The sequence below is a fragment of the Ixodes scapularis genome, unplaced genomic scaffold, assembly GCF_016920785.2.
Source record: "Ixodes scapularis isolate PalLabHiFi unplaced genomic scaffold, ASM1692078v2 PGA_scaffold8__174_contigs__length_109621045, whole genome shotgun sequence".
Lineage (NCBI taxonomy): Eukaryota > Metazoa > Arthropoda > Arachnida > Ixodida > Ixodidae > Ixodes > Ixodes scapularis.
In genome coordinates, this window is record NW_024609883.1 from 72827594 (window position 1) to 72850411 (window position 22818).

Consider the following 22818-nt stretch of genomic DNA (forward strand, 5'->3'; position numbering starts at 1 on the left):
TTTTTGTTTTCGCTGTTGAAATATGTACATATTTTGGGGCGGAGCTGTGCATATGCGAGCACCAATCGAAGTTGGGGGCTGCTTGCACAGTCTAGGCCAGGGGTCTCAAACACACCCACAGGTAACGGCTGCAATCCTGTTCCATGTTGTGAGCTCTTGAAATGGCATTCAGCTTAATCTCCTCTCACCAATTTATTCCCGCTTGGAAGGTAGCTCTAAGCTTATAACGTATCCATATAGTTTAGACTACTTTGTTTTGATTTGCCTTTTGTTTCATTTTAATTATTGCTTCCCAGCTTTTTGTCATGTTAATCACATGATGACAGTTGCTCTGCTAGGCTCAAAGTGCCAGCTCTTCGCACAAGGACACACCGACTGCACAAACTATCCCTAGCAGCAGCAACTGCTAGAGATAAAGCTACGAGCTCGAGATTCTCACCTTGAAAATTAAAGGGACCATGAAATGACCTTTTTACTTTTTCCAGATAACTTTTACATTAAACCGTCAATGTTCACTGAATGCCGAACAGGCATCCGTTTTCGTCTCGGTTTATTAACTTTTACACAAAAAATTATTGAAATATCGACTTTTTCATTCTCTCCAACTGACCGCAAAAGAAGCCGTGACGTAAACCGTTTCCGGAACCGGAAGTTCTCTCGGCAGTAGGAGAATGGGAGTGTTAGCGGCAACGAGTTGGGGTGCGCCGGTAGGTTTTACTGCGCTGATGTCACCGACGTATTTCCTGAATCGGCGCCTCTCATCGCCGCATCGCAGCTGAGCGAAATTCAATGAGATATGTTGCGCTACAGCGACAGCATGGGACTAGTCCCATACGCCGGTATGCCTGTTGGGAAGTGCAGCGAGTCTTGTCACCACCCCGTCATTGTTGGCAGAAGGGCCGGCCCGTGTCAGTCGTTTGCAAAGCGACGTAGATGGCGTTTTTCGCGGCCTCGGAGATGCAGGAGCGAGCCGACGTTAAAAAAGATACGTTTGAACTACGAGTGTCAGCAAGAGCCACGTAAATACCTGTTTACACTCGGAGCGGACGCGCGCGCTTGATGGAAGTCTTGTATTCGCGCTGTTGGTAAGCGCTTCGGGACCGTTCTTTTACGATTGCAACTCGATACTGACGCGACACTCGGCAAAGAAAGGTTGGACCGGGGTCGACAGTGACGTGCAGTCTGTCAGAATAAAAATGGCATACCAATAACAAAGTGTACATACCGTGTTACGAAGGCAATCCATACGGCGTTTATTTCAGCTCTATATCACACAAAACAAGAAGATAGAATCGACGAGAGTCCCTTTTCGACGAGTGTTCGTCAACACTGCCTCGGAAAACAAGGGGAAGAGATTGACCTCCTCACCTCTTAATCTAGAATTGAGGTCAGTGATCAAACTATAATACGGGAAGGGTCCACAAGGGTCGCGCGGGCATATTCCATTTAGCACGCCAGCCGGTCGTAGGCAGACGGTCTTGCGACGAAGCAACGCAGCGCCGAGTCGGAATGCCTGCTAGGCCTATACGCTTCGTCGGAGTCGGTGAACCCAGCGTTCTTGTTCGTCGTGGTCTGTTTTCAGTACTGTTTTCTTGCTGCTTGAAGTCGGCACGCGCGGGAAGAACACGTAGAAAAATAAACGTTCAGTCAGTCAGAGTTTTGAGAGGAAGGAAAACAAAGAAAATAAATGTTCGTCGGTCGCCGTCACCCCCGTCACCCAAGTAACTGGCGGCCCTGCCCTACTGCGCACGCGCAGTAGTTGCTTCGTTTACCACACGATAGATGGCGCTTGGCTCTCAGCATTATCAAATTTGGCAATTTTCGCCACACATCTCTAATTATGCTACAAAATGTGGATCTGAATATTATTTAACAAAACTTTTAGGAAACATTCGCCGGCTATTTATTGTTTACGATCGCGGTGCTGGTGAGGTAGGCTCTTAGGGCTCTTACCCAATAGGCGATGTGGATTCGGCTGACGTGCACCGATTCTGCGTATGCATCGTAGTGAACAGGCGAAGGAAGGAAGGCGCAAAAGAGTCCAGTTTTCTTTTAAAAGTTCTATAGCAAATAATTTTTTTAGGCTCCCTATTTTTGTGTTTTTGTGTTTCTTTTCACACCTTTTACGACGTGCGGTGGATGAAACTCGATTTTAAAATCATTTCATGGTCCCTTTAAGTAGAAATTTTCTTGCACTACTGCTATAAAAATGATTAGAAAAACAAAACAAAAATATTGTAAAGAAGTTTTTTTGTTTTTTTTCCTTGAGACATGTTTTGTTTGATTAATTCCAAAGTCAAGTGTGCAACAGGACAGACAGTGCACTTCCTCGTGTTGTATTAAAAAAATGTGAGCACTGTCATTACTGGCAAAATTGCGAGTTTACAAAAAGCAGAGAGCATGAGGTCCCTTCTCTATTAAATCTTTCCCTCGCCTTATGTTGACCCTTGGCCTTTCACGGTTGGGCTATCTGGCCCCCACACACAAATTAGTTGAGACCCCTGGTCTAGACCATAACAATGATGTTTCATTTTAGACCACTACAAGAGTGTCTCAGTTTTCATACTTTCACTGCTCAAGCCACAAGAGCAACGGTGCGTCGCATATAACAAATGAAAGCAGTAAGGGTCATTCAGATGCACCGAATGCTTTATTGCACAGATCCACATTGTACCACAGAAGCACTGACATATTTACAGTCTCAGAACAATCGCTATCAGAGAAGTATGAATGCTCGACATGGGGCATTTGAACGGGGCACCAATATTAGTCTTTCGCATTGTCCTTCAGGTGGGATCAAGTAACGACGGAGCGTTTTTGTGCAGCAAATTCCTGATGCCAGGTCATTCATTTGGTGAACCATCGCAAAAAATTCCGCATTACCTTTCAAAAGTAGGAAGCATTACTTCCTGCATCATTTTTGGCCAAGCAACAGAAAGGGTGCACCAATGTGGTCTCTCTAACACGTCCTGATCCATTAGAACGAGAGGGAAAGATCAGAAGTATTGCCTCGCTGTCCTATTAGTCTCATATTTGATGGACATTGAATATGGAAGGCAGATTTGAAGAAAGTCATTTATCAGCAGACAGACGAGCATAGTATAACAACTGTTATTAGTCTAATGAATTGCTTTGATCCTTTGATAAGGCTCAAAGCAATTCTTGTTCTTGGTAGTCACAGGTTCGTTTCGATATGTTGTATTTTCAGGTGGGCAGTGTCACAATTCCACTATCGTGGCATAGGCTACAGGAGAAATGCATAATCCCTAATTGCATTTAGCAGTAACACAACCTTAGTCACCATCAAAATCGGAAAAAGCGGCACTACAGCTGAGACTGTTCTTTAGATCACAACTTGAATACTGGAGTAGGAGTTTGTATTTCTTAAAGTTAAAATTACGAGAGACTACTGACAAGGTTGGCGTTATTGGCCAGTAAGCTTTCCTATAGTTCTAATCGACCTATCCAGGGACTTGGACGCCACGCCAAAGCTGCGATAGCGTTGCACCGGACCTCTGATCCCGGTGTAATCCCTCGCTTAAATAAACGCCTTAACAACGACAACTAATCGACCTTGAGCTTATCTTGAACCAACTGCATCACCAGCAGTTTCAGCCGTCGTGCAAGGATGAGAGTTGGACATTTGCGAGATCGGGTCCTCCTTCCGGTTATAAGTTACAATGCTAAGCACGCAACAACTAGGTGACATCGTCACAAACAAACATTGGCATTAGGCACCAATGCCACAAAGGCTTGTACATGGTTGCCTACACCGAGTGCCAGGCTGATTGTCGGACTCAACTATAATCGCCGACAGGATTCGGCCGTCGGGGAGGAGTTTCGGTTGTCCCGCCTTCAGTGCGAGCTTCTTACTTTCAGAGGCGCTTCGGCATCGCTTAAACATCGAGCGTGCAGGCACTGCCAAAAATGACGCGAGGCAACGACCGTGAGCTGGGGGTCGGGCATCGGAAAGAGACGCCCCGTCGTCCGCATCCTGTCGGCAACTACAAAGGCATGCAGGATCACTAACGGTCACGTAAGCACGGGTGTGTATAGTATACCTGAGGCGTATGCAGATTTGATTGTCATTTGCAGCCAAGGCCTCTATTTACACGCTGTAACGACCACCGGTGCGAAACAGTAACCGTTGCAACTTGTAACATCCAATAGAATTTCCACGGTCACAACAGCATTGCAACATTTATAACGACTAGGACGATGCGTTCACGTTGACTATACTGTGCCAACAAAAACTGCAGTATAGGTATTGCGAACATCGTCTACAATCTAAGACAAGCGCTACAAACTACTGGGTAGTCGAAGGCTCCGCAACCGAATACTAGCAGTATTGAGTTCTCACGAAACGACGACAACGACCGCTGCGGTTGAATAGGTTGTAAATAATGCCACAACAGCTTGCACAAGTTTTTCGTCGAGCTTGACATCACTGAAACGGTGAAACGGAGCGTAAAGTATGTAGCCTGGGACTTGCACATGGCACATATTTTATACACAAGTATTTTGCTCTTGCCCCAGGGACAAAAAAAAAAAAAAATCTGATGAGTGCCAAATTTGCCTTTTTATCCCAAAATATTGCTGCACTTTAAAGCACTTGCTATGGTGACAATTTTGCTCGCCATGTTTGTTTCCAAGTTAAAACTTGGCAGGTTTTGTTTAACCTTGGATCGTAGCGTACACTTCTGATATCCTTTTGTCTCTGGAACCGTGGAGCTGTGCTTTGGTAACTGGTGCATGCTAATGCTCGAAGGAATGTAGTACCTCAGATATTGTGTCGTAAAGCTTGCACCTAAGATTAGCATTTAGCATGGTCGGAGGAAAAATAGCGGGGATCTGTAAATTGCCCCGAAAAATTTGCACGAGCCATGACACATATCTATAGAAAGCTAGAAGCAGCAAGGTAACGCTGCCACGAGAGGTCATTAACGCGAAGCGGGTAGACATGGAGACTCTAATGCCATCGTATCGAGATCACTGTGTTAAGTCTCTGCCGTTTTATCCGGGTCCTCGCCATTTCCTGATTAAGTAAGATGGCTCAAGAGCCACAGGCGAAGTTCCGAAATGCCACACCTGCTGCAGCTGCTGAGAGCAAAAACACGAGCTGCCATCAACGAGAGCAAGTACTTATAATTGTCGACACCTGTAGTAATGCAAACTGAAGTACATATCTGCACCGGTAACAAAGGCGTTTATAATAAATAGCACATGTGTGTCGACGACTGGCACTCAACAATTACGGCCATAAACGAGAACCGAAATCGATTTATCTCAGACAAGAAAAAGATCTAAAAAATATGCGCGCATCTATGCGGTCTAAAAAAAATAGAATATGCACCTATAGACTGGAGTCTGAAAATGGCACGCGTCACAAGACAGAAAAATATGTAGCTCTGGCACTTTTATGTACAACAAAAATACACCTAAATCTTTGCACGCGCGACGGCCAAATGCATCTCTACAAACAAAAACTGTCGCAACAAGATTTGCCTTCGTGGACACTAGCGTCCTCTCCACGAACCGCAAGAACGATCCGAATGCACACTTTCTCGAGCTAACTTGGCATGGGCAAAGCTAATGCTAACAAATGCCGGTGGCTACTTATACCCTTTCCGAAATTGAGAAATGATGCATAGATTATGTGGCAGCCGCCATTAGTTGGTCTCATTGCCTCTGGCATGAAGCCCACGATTGGTTCCGTGTTCTCGCCGAGCACTCGTGTAGAATGCTTTTCAATCTGAGTAGGCTCCGAACGCCGACAAAGCACTCGTGTTCAATGCATGCTCACAATATATGCCCAACTAATGGCCACCGCACATAATCTATACACAATTTTTAAATTTTAAAAAGGGTCTCTTGCCGCATTTCGATGTTTAGCGACTAGCGCTTGGAACGCATCTCCGACCTGTGCGCTTGCTGCATCTGCATTCGCAGTCCCTCAACTTTCGCCCGACAACATCACATTTGCATCACGCTGTTCCCTGCGCGATTTCGGTGGCGGCGCGGCGACGGATGTGGATGTTGCAGACACCCGTTCGGCCATAGGCTGCTCTCCGGCTTGGCAGTCCACGTAAGCTTGAGCAGCCGCGAGTCGCAACGTTGAAACAACTACAACACTCGCGTTCACTCTTTTCTTTTTTTTCTTTTTCCTAGAATTTCTACAGCCGGCTATTGAGATCGCGACTTTTAACGGCGTGAAACGCCCGCCCTCGTGACCTGTCTTCTCATCACTTGGGAACCGATCTCGAAGCACGGGCGGTACGCAACGGTTAACACAAAAGTCGAAGACAAGCACTACACTCCATTTCGTCTTACGACGGATTGCAGACGGATCTGCTATGAACCGATCCAGCTCTGCGAACGTATTGCGCGACTAACTCCCCGCACGTCGCAGTGCCCCCTGTTGTTGGCTTCGATGGCTCGTAGCGTCTTCTGCGGTCAATCATAAGCCGAAACGGAGTGCGGGCACCGTAACTATGCCAGAAACTCAAAAGTTTGGGAACTGCATACGAGCAACGCTACCTAGAATGATCGAAGCCCGTGCACTAGCGTTTCGACGTTGTCGCATTGAGATAGAGAGCAGACACAGATTGAACATTGGCGTTCGGCTGTGTCTCGCATCCGATTGATGCGTCGGACTTAGTCCCAATAGACCACTTACTAAATCCCCCAAGCGCCCCGGTCTGCACTCGGGGAATCATGGGAAAGGTGTTTTTTCAGTTCGCTAGTGATCGGTAATTTCGATCAGTTCAGTGCTTACATACTTTTGAGTGTAATCCGGAGTCATCCTGAAGAAGCGTTGTGTAGAGTCCAAAAGCCTGGTGGATCACTAATAAAATTTCTCGTCAGTGTCAGCATTTTTGATACTGTGCATGCAATCCACAATTCAACCTGGCCCGAGGTGCATAAATCTCTTACAATATTATCATTCTCGCTATTGTTGTTTTAGCAGGAATTGCTTAAAAAGCCGAGAATTCACAACAACCAAAAAAAGTATTCAGTTCAAAGTCAGTGAGGCTGTTTATAGCATTTTTAGCGTTTCTAAATTGATATCGGCGTCTTTAAAGCTGTACGAGAATGATAATATTGTGAGAAATTTCTGTAGTTCAGGCAGGTTGAAGGGTGGATGGCACGCACTATCAAAAACACTGATATGGACGAGAAATTTTAAAAGCGACACAACGGGTCTTTGCAATCTGCATGACGCTTATTCGGGATGATTCTGCATTATGCTCAAAAGTGTGTAAGCATTGAATTGGTTGAAATTACCTATCCCTAGGGAGCTGAAGGAACACCGCCCCCACGGTTCCTCGAGTGCGTGCCGGGGCGCAAATGTAGCATCCAGTGAATATCCCTATGGTCGGTGACAGATAAGAACCCAAAAGAAGCTTCGCCTCTGGCATGTGCCCGCCACTTTCTGCCGCGCTTCGAGAGCACGAGCGACGAAGTGCTATCGAGGGTAGAGAGCTTGCATCGCAGACGGAAGCATCCACTGAATTCTTATAACCCGTCGCCGACGGGTTAAGAGAGGTCGGCAACACCAGATGCATCCGTCGGTGCAGTGTAATTCAAACGATCGCGGAAACACAACTCGACAAAAAAGAGAACTGGGCCAGGGTAGGGCGGCCTAATCGATGGCTGGCCTGGTCTTGAAGAGCGCTTCGACGACGCTGTCATCTGCGAGGGTGCTGAGGTCTCCGAACTGGCGGTTATTCTGGGCGATCTGGCGGAGGACACGGCGCATGATCTTGCCCGACCTTGTCTTGGGCAGCCCCGGCGCGTAGTGGATGTACTCCGGCGTCGCAAACGGCCCAATCTTGTTGCGCACTGCGAGGCAAGCACGGGGACGTTGGCACTCGTACCTCCAACAGCCCCCAGCCGGGAATCCATCCAACCGGTCGGTCTCGCACGTGGAGGTAAGAAACTACCGGAGGGGACCCGGGGCTTCGAGGGTGACCAAAACGGCCGTTGAGTCGGCTCTTCTTCTCGTCCAATGGCGGTCTCTTGGTTTCGGTCATTGTCGGGGGCGTGTCCCTCCACACTTCTGGCTTTATCTCTGGTGGCCCCGTGTCGCCTCCGGAAGCTTCCTACCTCCATGGTCCCATAGCTGCTCCCAGTTGACTCATGTTCCCCAACTGGGAATGGCGGCCTTCGGTTGACCCCTCAACTAACCCCGTTTGGCCCCTCGGATGGTCCCAATTAAACTCCCTATTGGTCCCCATTGAATTCCTGTTGGGACCTGTTGATTCCCAGTTGGCATTCCAACTGGTTTCGGTTAGGCACTGTCACCTGGGTTGGCTAAACGAATTTGGTGCAATGGTTCGGATTAACGTTTTCTTACGTGTGGGGCATGCAAAGAGTTGGGAGGAACTCCATATATAACAAACTTTATTGCTTAAAGGCCGACCATCAAGCAGAAAGAAGGAAGCTCTCCCTCAATTCCTCCATTCAAGAAAGAGGGAGACCCTCCTCCTCTCTACCGGGAGTGGTTCAGAGATACGCTCCTGTGTGGCGAGGAGGGGAAAAGTGAGCGAGTGGGAATGAAGAGAAGGAAACTGGGAACCGGTTTTTTCCCCCGGTAGAAGACGATTCTGTTGGTCGGACTTTAACCTTTTCTACTGTGTTGCTCTTTTTACTATTACTTCAAATGCCCACGTCAACTCTGCAAGCTTACATTAACATTTCTGCGCTATATTCATGTTTTTGCTATATGGTAGTTCTCTTCCCTACCAAGATCACTTTCCTTTCTTTTTTTATCTCTACTGCACTTTTGTTTTCTGAGTATTCATTCTTTCATGTATTTTTTATGAACTATAGAGTCAACAATATCAACCTTCCCCTCCCTTCTCATTATTGTTTTCATCAAAGTAAAGAAGTTGTGGCACATTATATATAGCAATTTCTTCTAAATGCTCCGGCGACACAATTGTGTTCACTGTTTTGTGCATGATTTCTGATAGCACCTCGCTCCTTTTCTGTTCATTTAAGTTCATTCTTTACAACGCAGTGTAGTCGTAGTCAGTGATATAAATTATGTTGGCACTACGTACACAGTGCCAACGTCTCCAAAGCACAGATCTCATTTATTAAAAAAGAAGAAATTGTGTTAACACGCAGCTTAATGTTAATATCTAGAGATTCAAATCAAACTGTGATGAGATATCTCATCAGCGTCTTACCTTGCTCTTTCAAGTCAGTAACAAGCCTGTCGCTAAAATCGTTTCCCTGGAAAGCCAAACAAAAATAGCTCGATTAGCATAACACTTGACCTGATCAAAGGAACTGAATGGTGATGGCTACTATCTATTCAAAACAGCCAATGTAAATCATGCCCTAAAGCAGCCATATTTCAATTATGTACAGCGAATAAAATACGGAAATGAGAGCAGCTGACTAAACAAGTTGTCATATACAAATTTAATTTAACATGATTGACAGGTTAGTCAACCCTCCATGGCTGTGAAAAACACATTCAAGACGAAAAGTGTAACCTAAAGCGCCTCTATGACCTCTTTTGCAAGATCTAGTGCATGCAATCAAACACTCATTCCTGTTTCATGCACTCTGAATGTGCAGAGCTTACTCTGTAAGCTCTCCACAGTCTTCACGGCCCCATGAGCCAAATACAGTCTAGGCTCATTATAACAGACCTTGATTTTGACCAAGATTTCGGTCTGTTGTAAGAGGAGTATGTTGTATGCAGATATGAAGTGGAGTCGATGGTATGTAGATGAAAACCAGCTGGACTTGACAAATCTGCATGTTACATCCAAATGTCTGTTGTAACCAGGTCTGTTGTAATGAGCTTAGACTGTATACTTCAGGAATACATGGTGCAAATGTTTACTTGGACCATGAAACAAATGTGATTCATGGGCCCATGGTACAAATGCTTACTCAAACCATGAAACAATCGTGCTTCATTGGTCAACAAAACAAATCTGCTTTTTAGGCTCGTGAATCAAATGTCTACTTGAACCATAAAAAGAATGGGCTTTATGGGTCCATAAAACAAATGTAGGCATGTGCGAATATCTGAATTTTGAGCTGGAAGCGAATGGTGGTTTTGGCCGAATGGTTTCTGATTGAATATTGAATAGTTTCTTAAAGCCTTTCAATACTACAGCATGCTTAAACAAAAACCCAGTTGAACTCATGAAGATTTTTCCTAGGCTTCCATGTGTTCATTTCGTAGCTAATTTTAATCTAACTATATTTATCAACTGTGATCTCAGAAAGTGCAATGCCTACATAGGGCAAGTAAATGATGCATTAACATAAAATTAAGTTCATAGAGATGCCCAGTGCCAATAGCTAACTGAAGGGATTAGTCAATATTCTTGCTATGTGGCAATTATATCTTTTCTTCGGACACAAATAATAACGCAGGTTCTCGGGGCATCTCTACCTAAGATACACTTGTGCATCTTAGGTAGAGATGCAACCTTAATTTTGAAAATTTTACAGCGATGTCGACACCAACATTCAAAAAGTGTCCGTTTTTTTTTTTTTAAATACACCGGGTACGCCTGTGCACCATCCCACTTTGAAAGTATGCTTTTCTCCTATGCACGCAGCTCTGATATTTGTATTTCTCAAAGTGTTGATTGCGTCGGGTTAATTCTGTTGAGCGTGCTTCTTGCCGAGCACCGGTGCACCGCAGAGAAGCAACCCCCCCCCCCCCCCCCCCCCCCCCCGCAGAAGCGAGCCCCGTGGGTGTTGCTTCTCCACAGTGCACCGGTGCTCAATAAGAAGAGCGCTCGACGGAGCTAATTGCCACAATCAACACTTCGAAAAATATGAATATCGCAGTTCATTCCAAAGCGAATAGCATATTATTCTAAACTAATATTTGAAAATTCAAAGATTGGGACAATCCTAAACAAATGCTCACGGGGACCATGAAACAAAAATGCTTCCTAGATCGCCCAATCAAACAATTACCGGGACTACAAAACAAACATCCTTTGTGGGTCGACGACACAGATTTGTTTCACGGTCCCACCAGGAACCGGGCAGCATGTACTCAACAGAAAGCACTCACCTCCTTGAGAACAACAAAGCAGTAGAGGCACTCGCCCTTGACGGCGTGGGGACGAGCGACCACGGCCGATTCGGAGACCGCCCTGTGCTCAATGAGGGCCGACTCCACCTCGGCCGTGGACAGCAGGTGCCCAGACACGTTGAGCATGTCGTCCATGCGACCAGTCACCCAGAAGTAGCCGTCCTTGTCTCGACGGGCCCCTGGAGAGAGTGGAGCGAGATGCGGGGCGTGAATGAAGAACTCGGAGAAGTGCCAACATCTTCTGTCAGTGGCTTGTTCCCCGGTTTCGCAACAGCGGGAGTGCAAACGCCATCAGTTTCCCCACTAATTTTAGCAGAAAAATTTACATCACGTGACCTATGCACCAATTCAGTTTCCCCACTGAATTTGGTGGGAAAATTGATGTTACGTGACCCGACGTCACGGGACCTACGGAAAGAATTCAGGCAGAATGCATGATTGGCACAATGTCAATCGATCGTCATCGTCATATCGTCGAATAAGCAGCACAGCTACTGCTGTCTAAATGCATAGCGTGTAATCATGCATGTGACGTCAAGCATACACCCCGACGTTGTAATGTCAAATGAAACCAGGATGCAGCACCGTCGCATCGCACAACATGCGGTGTAACCCGACGTCACCCAAGATCAAGGCCGCTGGGAAAAGGGAGTGATCACGGCGCCTCCCTTTCTTGCCCACCGCAAGCTTGCCGAGGAGACAAGAAAAGAAAAAAAGGGGGCTGCACTGACCGTCTCCCGTGCAGTAGTAGCCAGGAAACTTCTTGAAGTAGGTGGTCTCGAACCGAACGTGGTTACCGTAAACAGTCCTCATCATGGACGGCCAAGGCTTCTTGAAAACCTGCGAGGTGCGGCGTGCGTTCGTCGTCAAAGGGACTGCAAAACGATTTTCCGAGTCGCGGTATTTCTATGTTTTGTCTAGAAATTCTTTTCCCGGCCCTGACCGTGCCCAGAAAAGAATGAAACTGCTACGATCCGTTGTCCAATTCTACGTGCAGAAACGAGGTCGTGTAATGAAAAACTGACACATTTTCCCGCTTCAACGTAATTCAAAGTTGTACACATGGATCTCTCTATGGCAAATCAGTTTTCCAGGAAAAGAAACCTTTACTATAAGTAGTACTTCAAGCGCTTGTACCAGTGAGCATTCTTTAACATTGCATGACTACTAGTATATCTGTACCTTTACTATATTAGCATTTTTACTATACGGATGTACCGTATTTGCACGAATATAACGCAAGTTTTTTTCCAAAATTACGAGCTCCAAAACGCACCTCGCGTTATATTCGGAATCGAGTTCAACCACGAGGAGCGCGAGTCTGGAGAAAGCCAGAGGAGAAAGCCATTCCTCCGGCTCAATGCAGGAGATTTGGTGGGAAAAGAAGTGGGGGTGTGGAAGGGAATTTATTAGCCATTGGGCCACGTGAAGGGGGAATAGAAAACATAAAAAAAAGCATTTTTATCGTTTTTTGTTTGTACAACGCGCACACAACGCAGAAAGTCGGCGCGCGCGCGCGTCATGCGGGCACTGGCCAATTCGAGCCAAGCCAAGCCAAGCCGGGCCAAGTCAAGTCAACACAAGCCAACCCAAGGCCACCAACTGCGTTTACGCAATCGTGTATCGGATTCAGCAGTCTTTTTTCTGCCTGCGCATTGTTTAGTTTCTGCTCCAGAGTGATCAGGGGGGCTATGTTCGACAAATGTTACGTTTCTCCTAAAAAGAAACGGAAGTGACGGAAATGACGAGATCGCGTCTGATTGACTAGAGGTTCAAATGACGAAAGAGGGAACTTTCGTCAATTGAGCCTCTAACCAATCAGACGCGATATCGTCACTTTCGTCACTTCCGTTTCTTTTTAGGAGAAACGAAACATTTGTCGAACATAGCCCCCCTGGTGTTTGTGTGTTGGTGCTTCTGCTTCCTGCCTTGTTTGGATTGTGGGCTGCCGAGGAGCTCGCACTGAAGAAAAAGAAACTACCAGACAAGCAGGTGCCGTGCTGCTGCTTATCTGCGTAGTCGCCAAGTGGATGGTAAACGGAAGGACCTGAGCAGTGAGGATGAGTCCAGTCAAAACAAACCAATATTTCTTCTATTTCCATTGACTTTTCACATCTGCTATGCCCCCGAGTGCGAGAAAGTGACGCGGCCTCGGTTCGCGTTATAATAGTAATAATATTTTTTTTTTTTTGAGGGCATCAAAACCTGCTTTCGCGTTATATTCGTGCAAATACGGTATCTTGAACATTATTCAGCCAAAAGCCTACAAACTCAGTTCACGGTCTCTTCGAAATAGTACGCAACATTACCTATGGTGTCTGCAATATTGGTGCATTTTATATACTCCCATTGTTAGGATGAATCTAGACAATGCTCCCAATCTGAGCCCCAATGGTCTTGCAAGGTTCTATCGAAGATAAGTTTAAAATATGGGATCAAACTGAATTGCTCCCGGCTTTGACTGGAGGCTGATAATTAATTTACAAACATTTGTAGTAAACCTAGGAACAGAAAGATGCAAGTGTGGTTGCATAACTCACCAGATATCCCTCTGCCTCTCCCTCAACCTCCTTTCCCTGCTCGTCAAGTATTGTTGCCTCCACTCCGAAGAACGGAAAGGTCTGGGGGCAGAAAGAAATACACAAAAAATTGACATGGAATTTTTCAATTCTTTTATTATTATTTCATCTGAAGGTGATCACAATGTCTTGTAAAATATTCTGTTTCCAACAATGTGAGTCTTTTACATGATATTTAATAGGTTCCCTACTAATTGATGTTCTCTGGTAGTAAAGTTTTTTTTGTCTTCATTTCAGCATGCATGAAGCTAGCGAGAGCTACCCTGAGCATTGTTATAATGGCCATATTCAGCCTCTTTGAAGTAGTATTTCTGGCTTGGTCAGTTTTGTTTTTGTCAGTGCTTTTTTTAATAACAATTCGCACAACAGTGACCGCAGAACCTTTATCGCTTCAGTTAATGGTCTCTTCGGCCAACTGCAAACTTGGGAGCTTTCTTGCTCTGACAAAAGTGCTACTGATCCCTGTTACTACTACCTGAGAACCATCTTTCAGTGTGACATAAAATACTGTATTCGTAAGGCTTGGAACTCTCGGACAAAAAAAGTTCAGTTACTCACCGCAGAACCTGGTTTTGCCGGAGTTGCTCCTGGTAGAGGAGTCAATACGTGCCCTCCCTGAAAAATAAGTTTCGGTTAATGAGTACTAGCAATAAGCTAACAATTGGTTGCTTGTTCCACTCGCACCACCGTCAGTGAACTCTCATTTCATATAGTGTAGTCCTGTAACACAAGGACAAGGCAATGACGCAAAACAAATCACTCGAACAACCAATGTAATTTAACTCTCTCTCCGACAAACCGTCAGAGCACCAACCTCGATTCTTCATAATGAGAATTAAAATCAGCATTCATGAATCACTCACAAGGCACACCACCTCCACTGCTTCAATAAAAGATTCAACACTGGTGCAGCTGAAAATATCTGGGTCAAGTGTATTTCACTTTCTTATAGTAGCAGCAGGAAAAAAGAGTGCCTACAAGTGTCATTATTGAATGAGTACCCGACAAGCGTATTTCTGTGTTTATGTCGATCGTTGTCCATGCTTCTAGAGCTTTAACGTACATCTGTTTCTGCTCATCTTAAAGGCGTCGTTTAAAAGGTGATCCACGAGTTTCAAGCGCATGTTCTTGCACTGCGCGTCGATGCGCGCGAAGCGTCGACGTACCGTCTCGGTCTGCCAGAAGGTGTCTACGATGGCGCAGTTGGAGTTCCCGACCACCCGGTGGTACCACAGCCAGGCTTCCGGGTTGATGGGTTCGCCCACAGAGCCCAGAATGCGCAGCGACCGCCTGTCGTACCTGTGCGGCCGTGCCAAAACAAAACAGTCACTCATTTCGTACAAATTCTGCCACAATACACATAGTGCACAGAACCAGTCAGGGGAATCGCTTGCTTGCCCATGGTTGAAGTAAACCCAGAAATACAGGAAAATTTGCAACGGATAAATTGTCGAGTTTTGGCTCTTAAACTTGGAATTCTCTGCTTCCTCTATGGCACTTCCATGCTTCGCTTCAAAGGTGGCTCATGATTACTAGACCAGAATTAGTTAAGAGTCATACCTGAGAGTACTTTGAAATCCTGAGCAAGCGTCCACTCAAAATTCTGAGATAACCCTGTAAAACTGGGGAGTGGGTGCTCCCTAGGTCGACAATATGTAAAAACACGTCCTTTATGTTTTTTTTTGTTTTTTTTATTACAAAATTGAGGGGGGGGGGGGGGGGGGCACTTACTGTGGGATGGACAGATGCTGGGTATTTTAGGGTAGTTAAAAAATGCAGCATATACAGGCATTCATATTGTATGCAGTGGAATACAAACAACTAACTACTGATGCTTCTGCAGCATTGCAAAACCCCAGGACAACCAGAAAGAGGTCAAACACACAAAAGCTGGCCTTTGTCTCTTTTGCTTCATTGCAATAGACCTTATGCAAAATTGCTTGGTGGTCTGATGGTCTGACAACACTGACAGCTTCGCCACTTTAATGTTGGTAGGCGTTGTCAGTGCCGAAGCATGGTGGAGGCATCGGAGACAACCACACAGGCAGTGTGCGATGACGCGGCAGCTGTGTTTTTCACCTTTCAAACATGGAATGTAAACGAACAGTTTAAGCAACCCATTACAACAGTCTGACGAAACTATCGGAGGTTTGTGCACGCTGGCGACAACCCGCAGAGTGTAAGCTTCCACGAAAAAGGTGTAGGACTTGCTCCACCGCTTCGACGAGGTTGTCTCCAGTGTGCACAGGCCTCCGAGAGTTTTGTCAGACAGTTGCGGTAGATTGCTTAATACTGTTCATCCACATTCCATGGTCAGAATGCGGAAAACACAGCTGCCGTGCCATTGCACGCTGCCCATATGGCTGCCCCCAATGCCTTCACCGCGCTTCGGTACCAACGACGCTTGCCAACATTAAAATGGCGACGCTCTCAGTGTTGTCAGACCACCGAGCAATTTCGCATAAGGTCTATTGGCCACAACTCTGTAAAGTGCAACAGCTGTATATGGGAACATCCAAAGCTGTGGGTAAGGGTTTCCACCGAGCACCTGCACCAGCATTTTTGAGGGGAACTCTCAAAATTGTTTGACCTCGCACTGCCACATCGTGGTCGCCAGTTCAAGCATAGAATTAGCTTCTAAAGATTATTATTCCAAAGACAGACCTCTTGCAAAATCGAAGCAATCCTAGTGGCATAGTGCCACGAAAAGCATTCTGGAAGAACCCTTTGCAACTAAGTTTCGGTTTTGATTTGCCAACCTCGCTTCACGACATCCCGTCTCAACCAAATACGATGCTTGCATTTTCGAATCTGCGACTTTCCTCAAATACTGCGAGTGTCGCCCGCCAATACGGATAGAATGCTAAGGCATCTTTTTGAGCGCTACCGACGTGCCAGAGTTTTTGCGCAGGTAAACACAGGACTACGACAACGCATAGAGGAAGAAGTATATTCTGCTGCTCGTCCTGCTTCATTGTCTCCTCAATATTTTAGGCTTCTTAAATGATCCGTGAGACGGGAGGGTCACGTTCAACTCTGGAATGGTAGCCAGAAAGGCAGGGAACGTGGCCGGCCACACTCCTACTCTTCGCTAAGCCTAAAGGCAGGCTCTTACGGCCGCCGGAGGTCCGTGTTTCGACAAGGGCTCTCGCACAGATGAACAGGTGACATGCAAGCGAGCGCCAACTTTATTTTCATGCAGTGCCAAGATGCAAGACGCAATCGAAACCAAAACTAAGCCACTCCATGGCCAATGCAACAAGCGCTGCATTGCACGCAGGGATGTTTGGAAATAGTCTATTGCCTTTTGGGTGCTGTCATACTTGCCTCCTGGGCCGTAAAATGTGTTCCGAATATAAGTTGCCATGCATGTTGCCACAGCAATTAACTCTACACATTTTGTCCGGGTGATAAGCGTTGGAAAGGTGTGCAGGCAGAGAATTCCGCAGAGACTCACTTCTTGACGTACTGGTCGCCATACTTCATTAGCGCCCTGACTGCCGTGGGTGCGGTGTAGAACTGGGTCACTCGGTACTTGTCCACAATGGCCCACAGACGTCCCGCGTCCGGATAGAATGGCACTCCTTCAAACTGTCCGGTCAGAGAGCAGGTGGGCTCGGCGTTACAAACTCAGTGTGGTCAACGAAATAATGCACAAAACGGAGGGCGGCAACATACCGTCCGCACAATCTTTTCGACGGGCACGTCTGCTTCTCGCATTTTCGTCCCTCGATAGATAGTCAAACTGTCGCCCTTTTAGCTCTTTATAAATGCAAGCTGATACCTTTCATTCCGGTCCACTTTTGTGGTCATATCGCTAGGATCCGGTGCCATCTTTCATGTTAATGACTGTATTTACAATTCGTTTGACATCTTGCCTACCCTATACAGTGACGTCTCATAAAAATGAACACCTTCGTCAATACCGCTTAAAAGACAAGGAGTATGTCTTTTCCCCCTCAAACGTTGTCTACGGTGAAGCCCCCGACCCGCCCCAAGCAGCAAACAGGCGGACGCTTGACGAAAGTCGCTGCAAAGCAGCAGACGCGTCCGTCATGGCGTTGCCGCGTGCCGGCGTCTCATGGGCGCAATGTTAGTACGGGGTGACGCCACATTCTAAGACTGCGCAAAAACCATTTATAATAATGAGACAAAAATGCGTGCGTTTTCTGTTTGTACCCCGAAAGGTGTCTACATGGCAGAGTATTTAAATTAACGGGGTTTGTATTAATGAGGCGGGACTATATGTCATCCTGCCAGTTCTTATTGTGACAACATATTTGAACGACCTAATTATTCGCCGAATTTTAATAAATATTTTTTTAATTGTGTATTGTCATAAGGACTCTTACCACTCGTGCCGAAGTCCGGATAAACAGCATCGCCGAAGTTGCAAATCTAAGAAAGAGTTTTTGATTGCCGATATACCGTAGCCGTGCATTCAACGTGGACATCTGCATTCGGCATCCGTGTCTTTGTTAAATTGTTTGAAAAAGCATTAAATGTTTTCGGCACAGTCCCTGGAACGCATCTTCGACTTGTCTGTTTAGCTTCCTATATTCCGCCCATGCATCGAAGGTGGCCCCAGTGTGGCAACAAGGGGCGTCACAAAGGCCGGAGTGTCGCGTCATCGGACGTCGTAATCCTGGTGAAATTGGTTGCAGAACTTTTGGCAAAAAGCTTTAGCAAACGCTGGTGCCATTGTTGTCGTCTGTGTCCCAACTTTCAGCTGCCAAAACTTCCGCAGACCATCAAACCAGCGAGCGACTTGTAGCAGAATAGGGAGTTTGCCACCACCACGGTCGCTGCCGCGACACCGCCAGGTTTATGGATGGTGACAACGCGACACTCGTACGGCGCCGTCGGGCGGAAATCGGGGTACTACTTTTCGGGGCACAGTATGCACACCAGTCAGTGATGCGTTCCAGGTACCATATGGTTTTCGGTAACATAGTGTCTAGAGTACTGTCCGACGGCACTCTTGCAGAGCGTTCAAGTGCCGTTTGACAATACTCCACTCACACGTTCAAGTGCCGTCCAAAAGTCTCGTATAAAACGAGTTGTCAAAACGAGATTTTTGAAGCGGTACCGTAGCTTAGTGGTTAGATGTCTGCCTCACGCGAAAGCGGTCCCGGGTTCGATCCACAGGGTAAGCTTACTTTCAAATTTTTTTTCTTGAACATTTTGTTTTATTGGGGCATCTGGTGATATTTACGACTATGAATGTTGTCGACGAAACTTCGCTAAACAAAATGGTATGGGACTTACTTTCTGAAGGTGCCTAAAAGACGGCGGGGCTTGGGTTGCCGGCTGGACGCCGGGAAGTGGTGTGTACGACGGGGCCAAATGGATTAATAGTTTTGTAATTAGCAGCTGCATACTGTTGCCGCGAAGTGGCGTGAACGCAGGCGGAAAGGTGCGTTAGCAAGTTCCCCAGTGATACACGCGCCATCAGACTCTCTTTCGGATGGCACTTGTAGGCGCAAGTGGAGTGCCGTGGAACGGCACTGTTCGGTAAAAGAGGTCCTCACCATGACACTGGTCGCACCGTTCGCCAGCACACCGTACACGACGTACGAGTGGCCCGTGATCCAGCCGATGTCAGCCGTGCAGAAGTAAACATCCCCGGGATGGTAGTCGAACACGTACTTGAACGTCGTGGCAGTGAACAGCATGTAGCCTGCCGTTGTGTGAAGGATGCCCTTGGGCTTGCCGGTTGAACCGCTGCGCGAGAAATCGAAAACTGTGTGGGCGATTGAGGATGGTAGATGGAACCGTGCGTGAGTAAATATACATGCTCGAAATAATTTTTTACGCGTGGGGTTCCGTTCTAGTCGTATATAGAAAAAAACAGAAATGCATTGATTCAAAGACAAAGTTCGGAGAACGTGGGGCAAAAGCTCGCGCTGCAGAAACCAAGTATCCCGTGTTCAATCCCCACGCCTGTCCATTTCGATCTGGAGGAGCGTCGTACCGGCGTACAGTCGTGCATGCTACTGCGTGGTGACGTTAAAGATCCCAGAGTAACAGTGATACCACGCCAATTAAATTTTTCATCTGCGGCGTAAACTAGCGTCGCCGCACCTCAAAAGCAAACCTACCTGACGCTGTCTAAACACAAACGTCAAATTTGTTTTGTTTTGTTTTGAAGACAGAGTAAAAGTGCATGAAATTCCCACATATCCAGTCAAGTGGTCATTCGAGGTTGAAGTAAACGTGTCATCGGTGCAAGCGATGCCGCCGCTAGACCAAATAGCATGAAATGCAACCATAATGTTACTGGAATGTTGCGGGCTAATGGTGCTGTAATGTTACTGCTTTTTTTTTTATGTTACAAGAGGGTGGTTTTGTTATCCTGTAATGTTATGTTAAAATGTGCAATCATTTTTCAGGGTATGTTACCTGAAAAATGTTACAGTAACGTTGTAGGCTAATATTGTCCAACATTTGCTATGTGTTTAAAAACTTGGCAATACCAGTCCTCATACATTCTCGGGATGATCAGTTCTTTTATATACGAGATGTCAAGCGTTCTATATGAACACTCAGTGCACGTTACTCTAAATCCGTCATAACTAGCCTTCTTCTCTCTCACCAAGATACTCAACCACTGAAACAGGCAACATGAAGCCAATCTAAGCCTCCGTTCGCGGCACGAACACTGCAGTGCAGGTGATCACCTCTAGTATGGCAGCGTAGCGTTGAAGTACAGCGAACAGAATAAAAATAAGCATCTAAAAAAATAAGGTTCATTATGTCTGCACTGCTTAAAGCACAGCTGTCTTAAATCGTCTTTTTAGACGTTCGGGTTTGTGCCCATTCCACTAGCACCAACACAATGTCGTACCGTTCTTGAGCGACAGACAGACCTAAAAGTCTCGGCTCATGAAATACTCGCTCAAAAAGAACAGCATGGTTCTGAATGTGCCATAGTTTTAAGGTTAAACTTTGTGTATACGTACGAGGATTCCTCACAGCACAAGAGTACTGCAGAAATCGGTTTTTGACTTGTCCAACACGTCTCTAGAATTATAGCGGATGAAATCTCACAAACGAGCTGGCTTGCGTTTCAGGCACTGCCGACATCGTCCAACTGGTTATAAAACAAAATGCACAAAAAAAACGTTCAGCCTTTCCACTCTTGTGAAGAAGGAAGACCAGCGGAGCTGTACTCGATACACTTCCGCAACGCGCACACGCCCAATTCCCGCTTTTTCTAGTCCGACAAGCCGCCGATCGTGGATACGTCTCCGGCGAACCAGAGTTGGTCGCACACGGCGCACGTGACGCCAAACGGGTTCTCTACAAACTCCTTTCAAAACCTCGCCATCGCACCCGAGAACTGTTCAGCCGGCGAAGAGTGCAGTCGTCACCGAGCATCGCGCTTGCGCTTCGCCTCCGTGGCACGATCGTCGTCCGTGGCGTTGGCCCGCCGGCGCCCTTTACATCGCTGGTTCTGTTCTCAGCGGCTGCTTTCCAGGCGAGCGATGTGCCCTTTGGCAAAGGAATTTGAAGCGCTGGATGCAGTGGAAGTCGAGGCGAAGGCGGCTTTGCGGCGGTTATGGACCCATTCACGCTGCTGCGTACGTCGCCACTCCTTCCGCAACCTGTTTTCTTTCCCCGAAAGGGCGCACGGCCGACCCATCGCGAGTCGAAACCAAAACTGATAAGAGAGTAGGAGCGTAGGAAACAGCGCGCAAAACAGACAAGGACGAAGAAACAAACGTGACGAGCGCTACGCTCGTTACATGTGCTTCTTCTTCATCGTCGTCTGTTTTTTACGCTGTTTCCTACAATGAATTCCCACCAGCTATCAATTCTTCTATGATAGCTGGAAAGGTTACCGCCCTCTACGAGCGACGGCGGAAACCATACTGGTTGTGTGCTTGCCGCCATCGTTTACAGATGGCGGTAGCTGTCCAGGTAGGTTTGTGTCGACATACCGGACACGATCCTGGGGAACCTAGCGCTTAACAGCTCCGCTGTAAGAAAAAAAAAAACAGACAATTGTTTGCTTGTTGTATGTCTTCTTTACCCTCTTCTACAGCGGTAGCTGTTGGAGCGACTTCCCAGCTGCATTCGTCGCGTCAACAGAAGACTCAGTTTCATGTTCGCTCATGACCCTGTGATGCCAGGCAAAGCATGCACACTTGGCTCTTGCCAGGTGGCAGTGTCTTCCACTGTTACAGTCGACAAAGGACGCCACTACACAATCCTCACAGTAGAGCTTGATTTGCGCATACCGTCTGAAGCAGACGCCCCCACTCATCACGGTACCTGTCTCAATTCAGTTGACTCACGTGTGCAGTGTGTTCCCTTTCCCATATTCTTCAGCAGCAACCACGTGGCTGCGTCGTGTGTGATCAAGTAATTAAAATGTAGATACGCGTAGAAGTGGGCGTTACTGCATGCACTAAGGGCTGTCACCGTCCCTTCGCACACGGCAATCAAAAGCTCCAGATTTTTGGTGCGCTTCGTTACGTAACAAGTTGGCAATGGCTGAAACGCGAGCCAGCTTGTTTATTATTGGATTCCATCCACCACGCTTTTAGGAACGGCCGGTACCAACTGGATCAGTTTCTGACGCTTCTGTCGTCCAGCTCACCTCGTGTAAAGCAGAAAGAGCGGAGACTCGGCATCCATCCATTCTGGCGTGCAGGTCGTGGGCTGGTTGGTCACGTCTTCGTGCCACCAGCTGTCCACGTCGGCATCCCACGAAATCTGAAATTAATTAATTGGGTAACTTGTCGACTCCTTTTGTTATCTGTACATTTTGATGCACCAGGAATTAGAGCCATTACAGAAATGAGCTAAGCAGTGTAATGGCGCTCCATTTTTCCGATGGCTACGATTCAAAAGTGCGACTTCCCGATCTTTAGGTACAGTGTCAAGAAGCTCGGGCAACATTGTCTCGCTCTGTCGCAAACTGTTTTAACATTTCTGAAGGACAGAAAAAGTGTTTCCTACGATTTTAGATGGACCTTCATATAACTGGCAACCATGATTCGGAGCACCAAAATGAACGAAGTGTCCTTACTCTCAAGCTTAGCTTACCGGTGACCAGTGTACGGTATACCCCAGTGAAAGAAAACAGATTTTAAAAACTGGTTACAAAAAGCTGCTGCAGTTTTGGAAGGACTCTTGAATTCGTTGAAAAAC

The 22818-nt window shown here is 46.6% G+C and overlaps 1 protein-coding gene across 1 annotated transcript in view; it reads right to left on the reverse strand.

Annotated features, from left to right (window-relative positions):
* Positions 1–2631: 2631 nt before the first annotated feature.
* The window catches only part of LOC8027875 (acetyl-coenzyme A synthetase, cytoplasmic), a 30294-nt gene continuing 10107 nt past the window's right edge, over positions 2632–22818 (reverse strand). The window contains exons 7-16 of the mRNA XM_029984194.4: positions 22265–22380; positions 19191–19383; positions 17117–17250; positions 14826–14958; positions 14218–14274; positions 13621–13701; positions 11812–11920; positions 11060–11259; positions 9195–9240; positions 2632–7842 (exon numbers count right to left, since the gene is read on the reverse strand). Coding sequence (XP_029840054.3) covers positions 7643–7842; positions 9195–9240; positions 11060–11259; positions 11812–11920; positions 13621–13701; positions 14218–14274; positions 14826–14958; positions 17117–17250; positions 19191–19383; positions 22265–22380 — 1269 coding nt within the window. The 3' untranslated portion in view covers positions 2632–7642. The remainder of the gene's footprint in view (positions 7843–9194; positions 9241–11059; positions 11260–11811; positions 11921–13620; positions 13702–14217; positions 14275–14825; positions 14959–17116; positions 17251–19190; positions 19384–22264; positions 22381–22818) is intronic.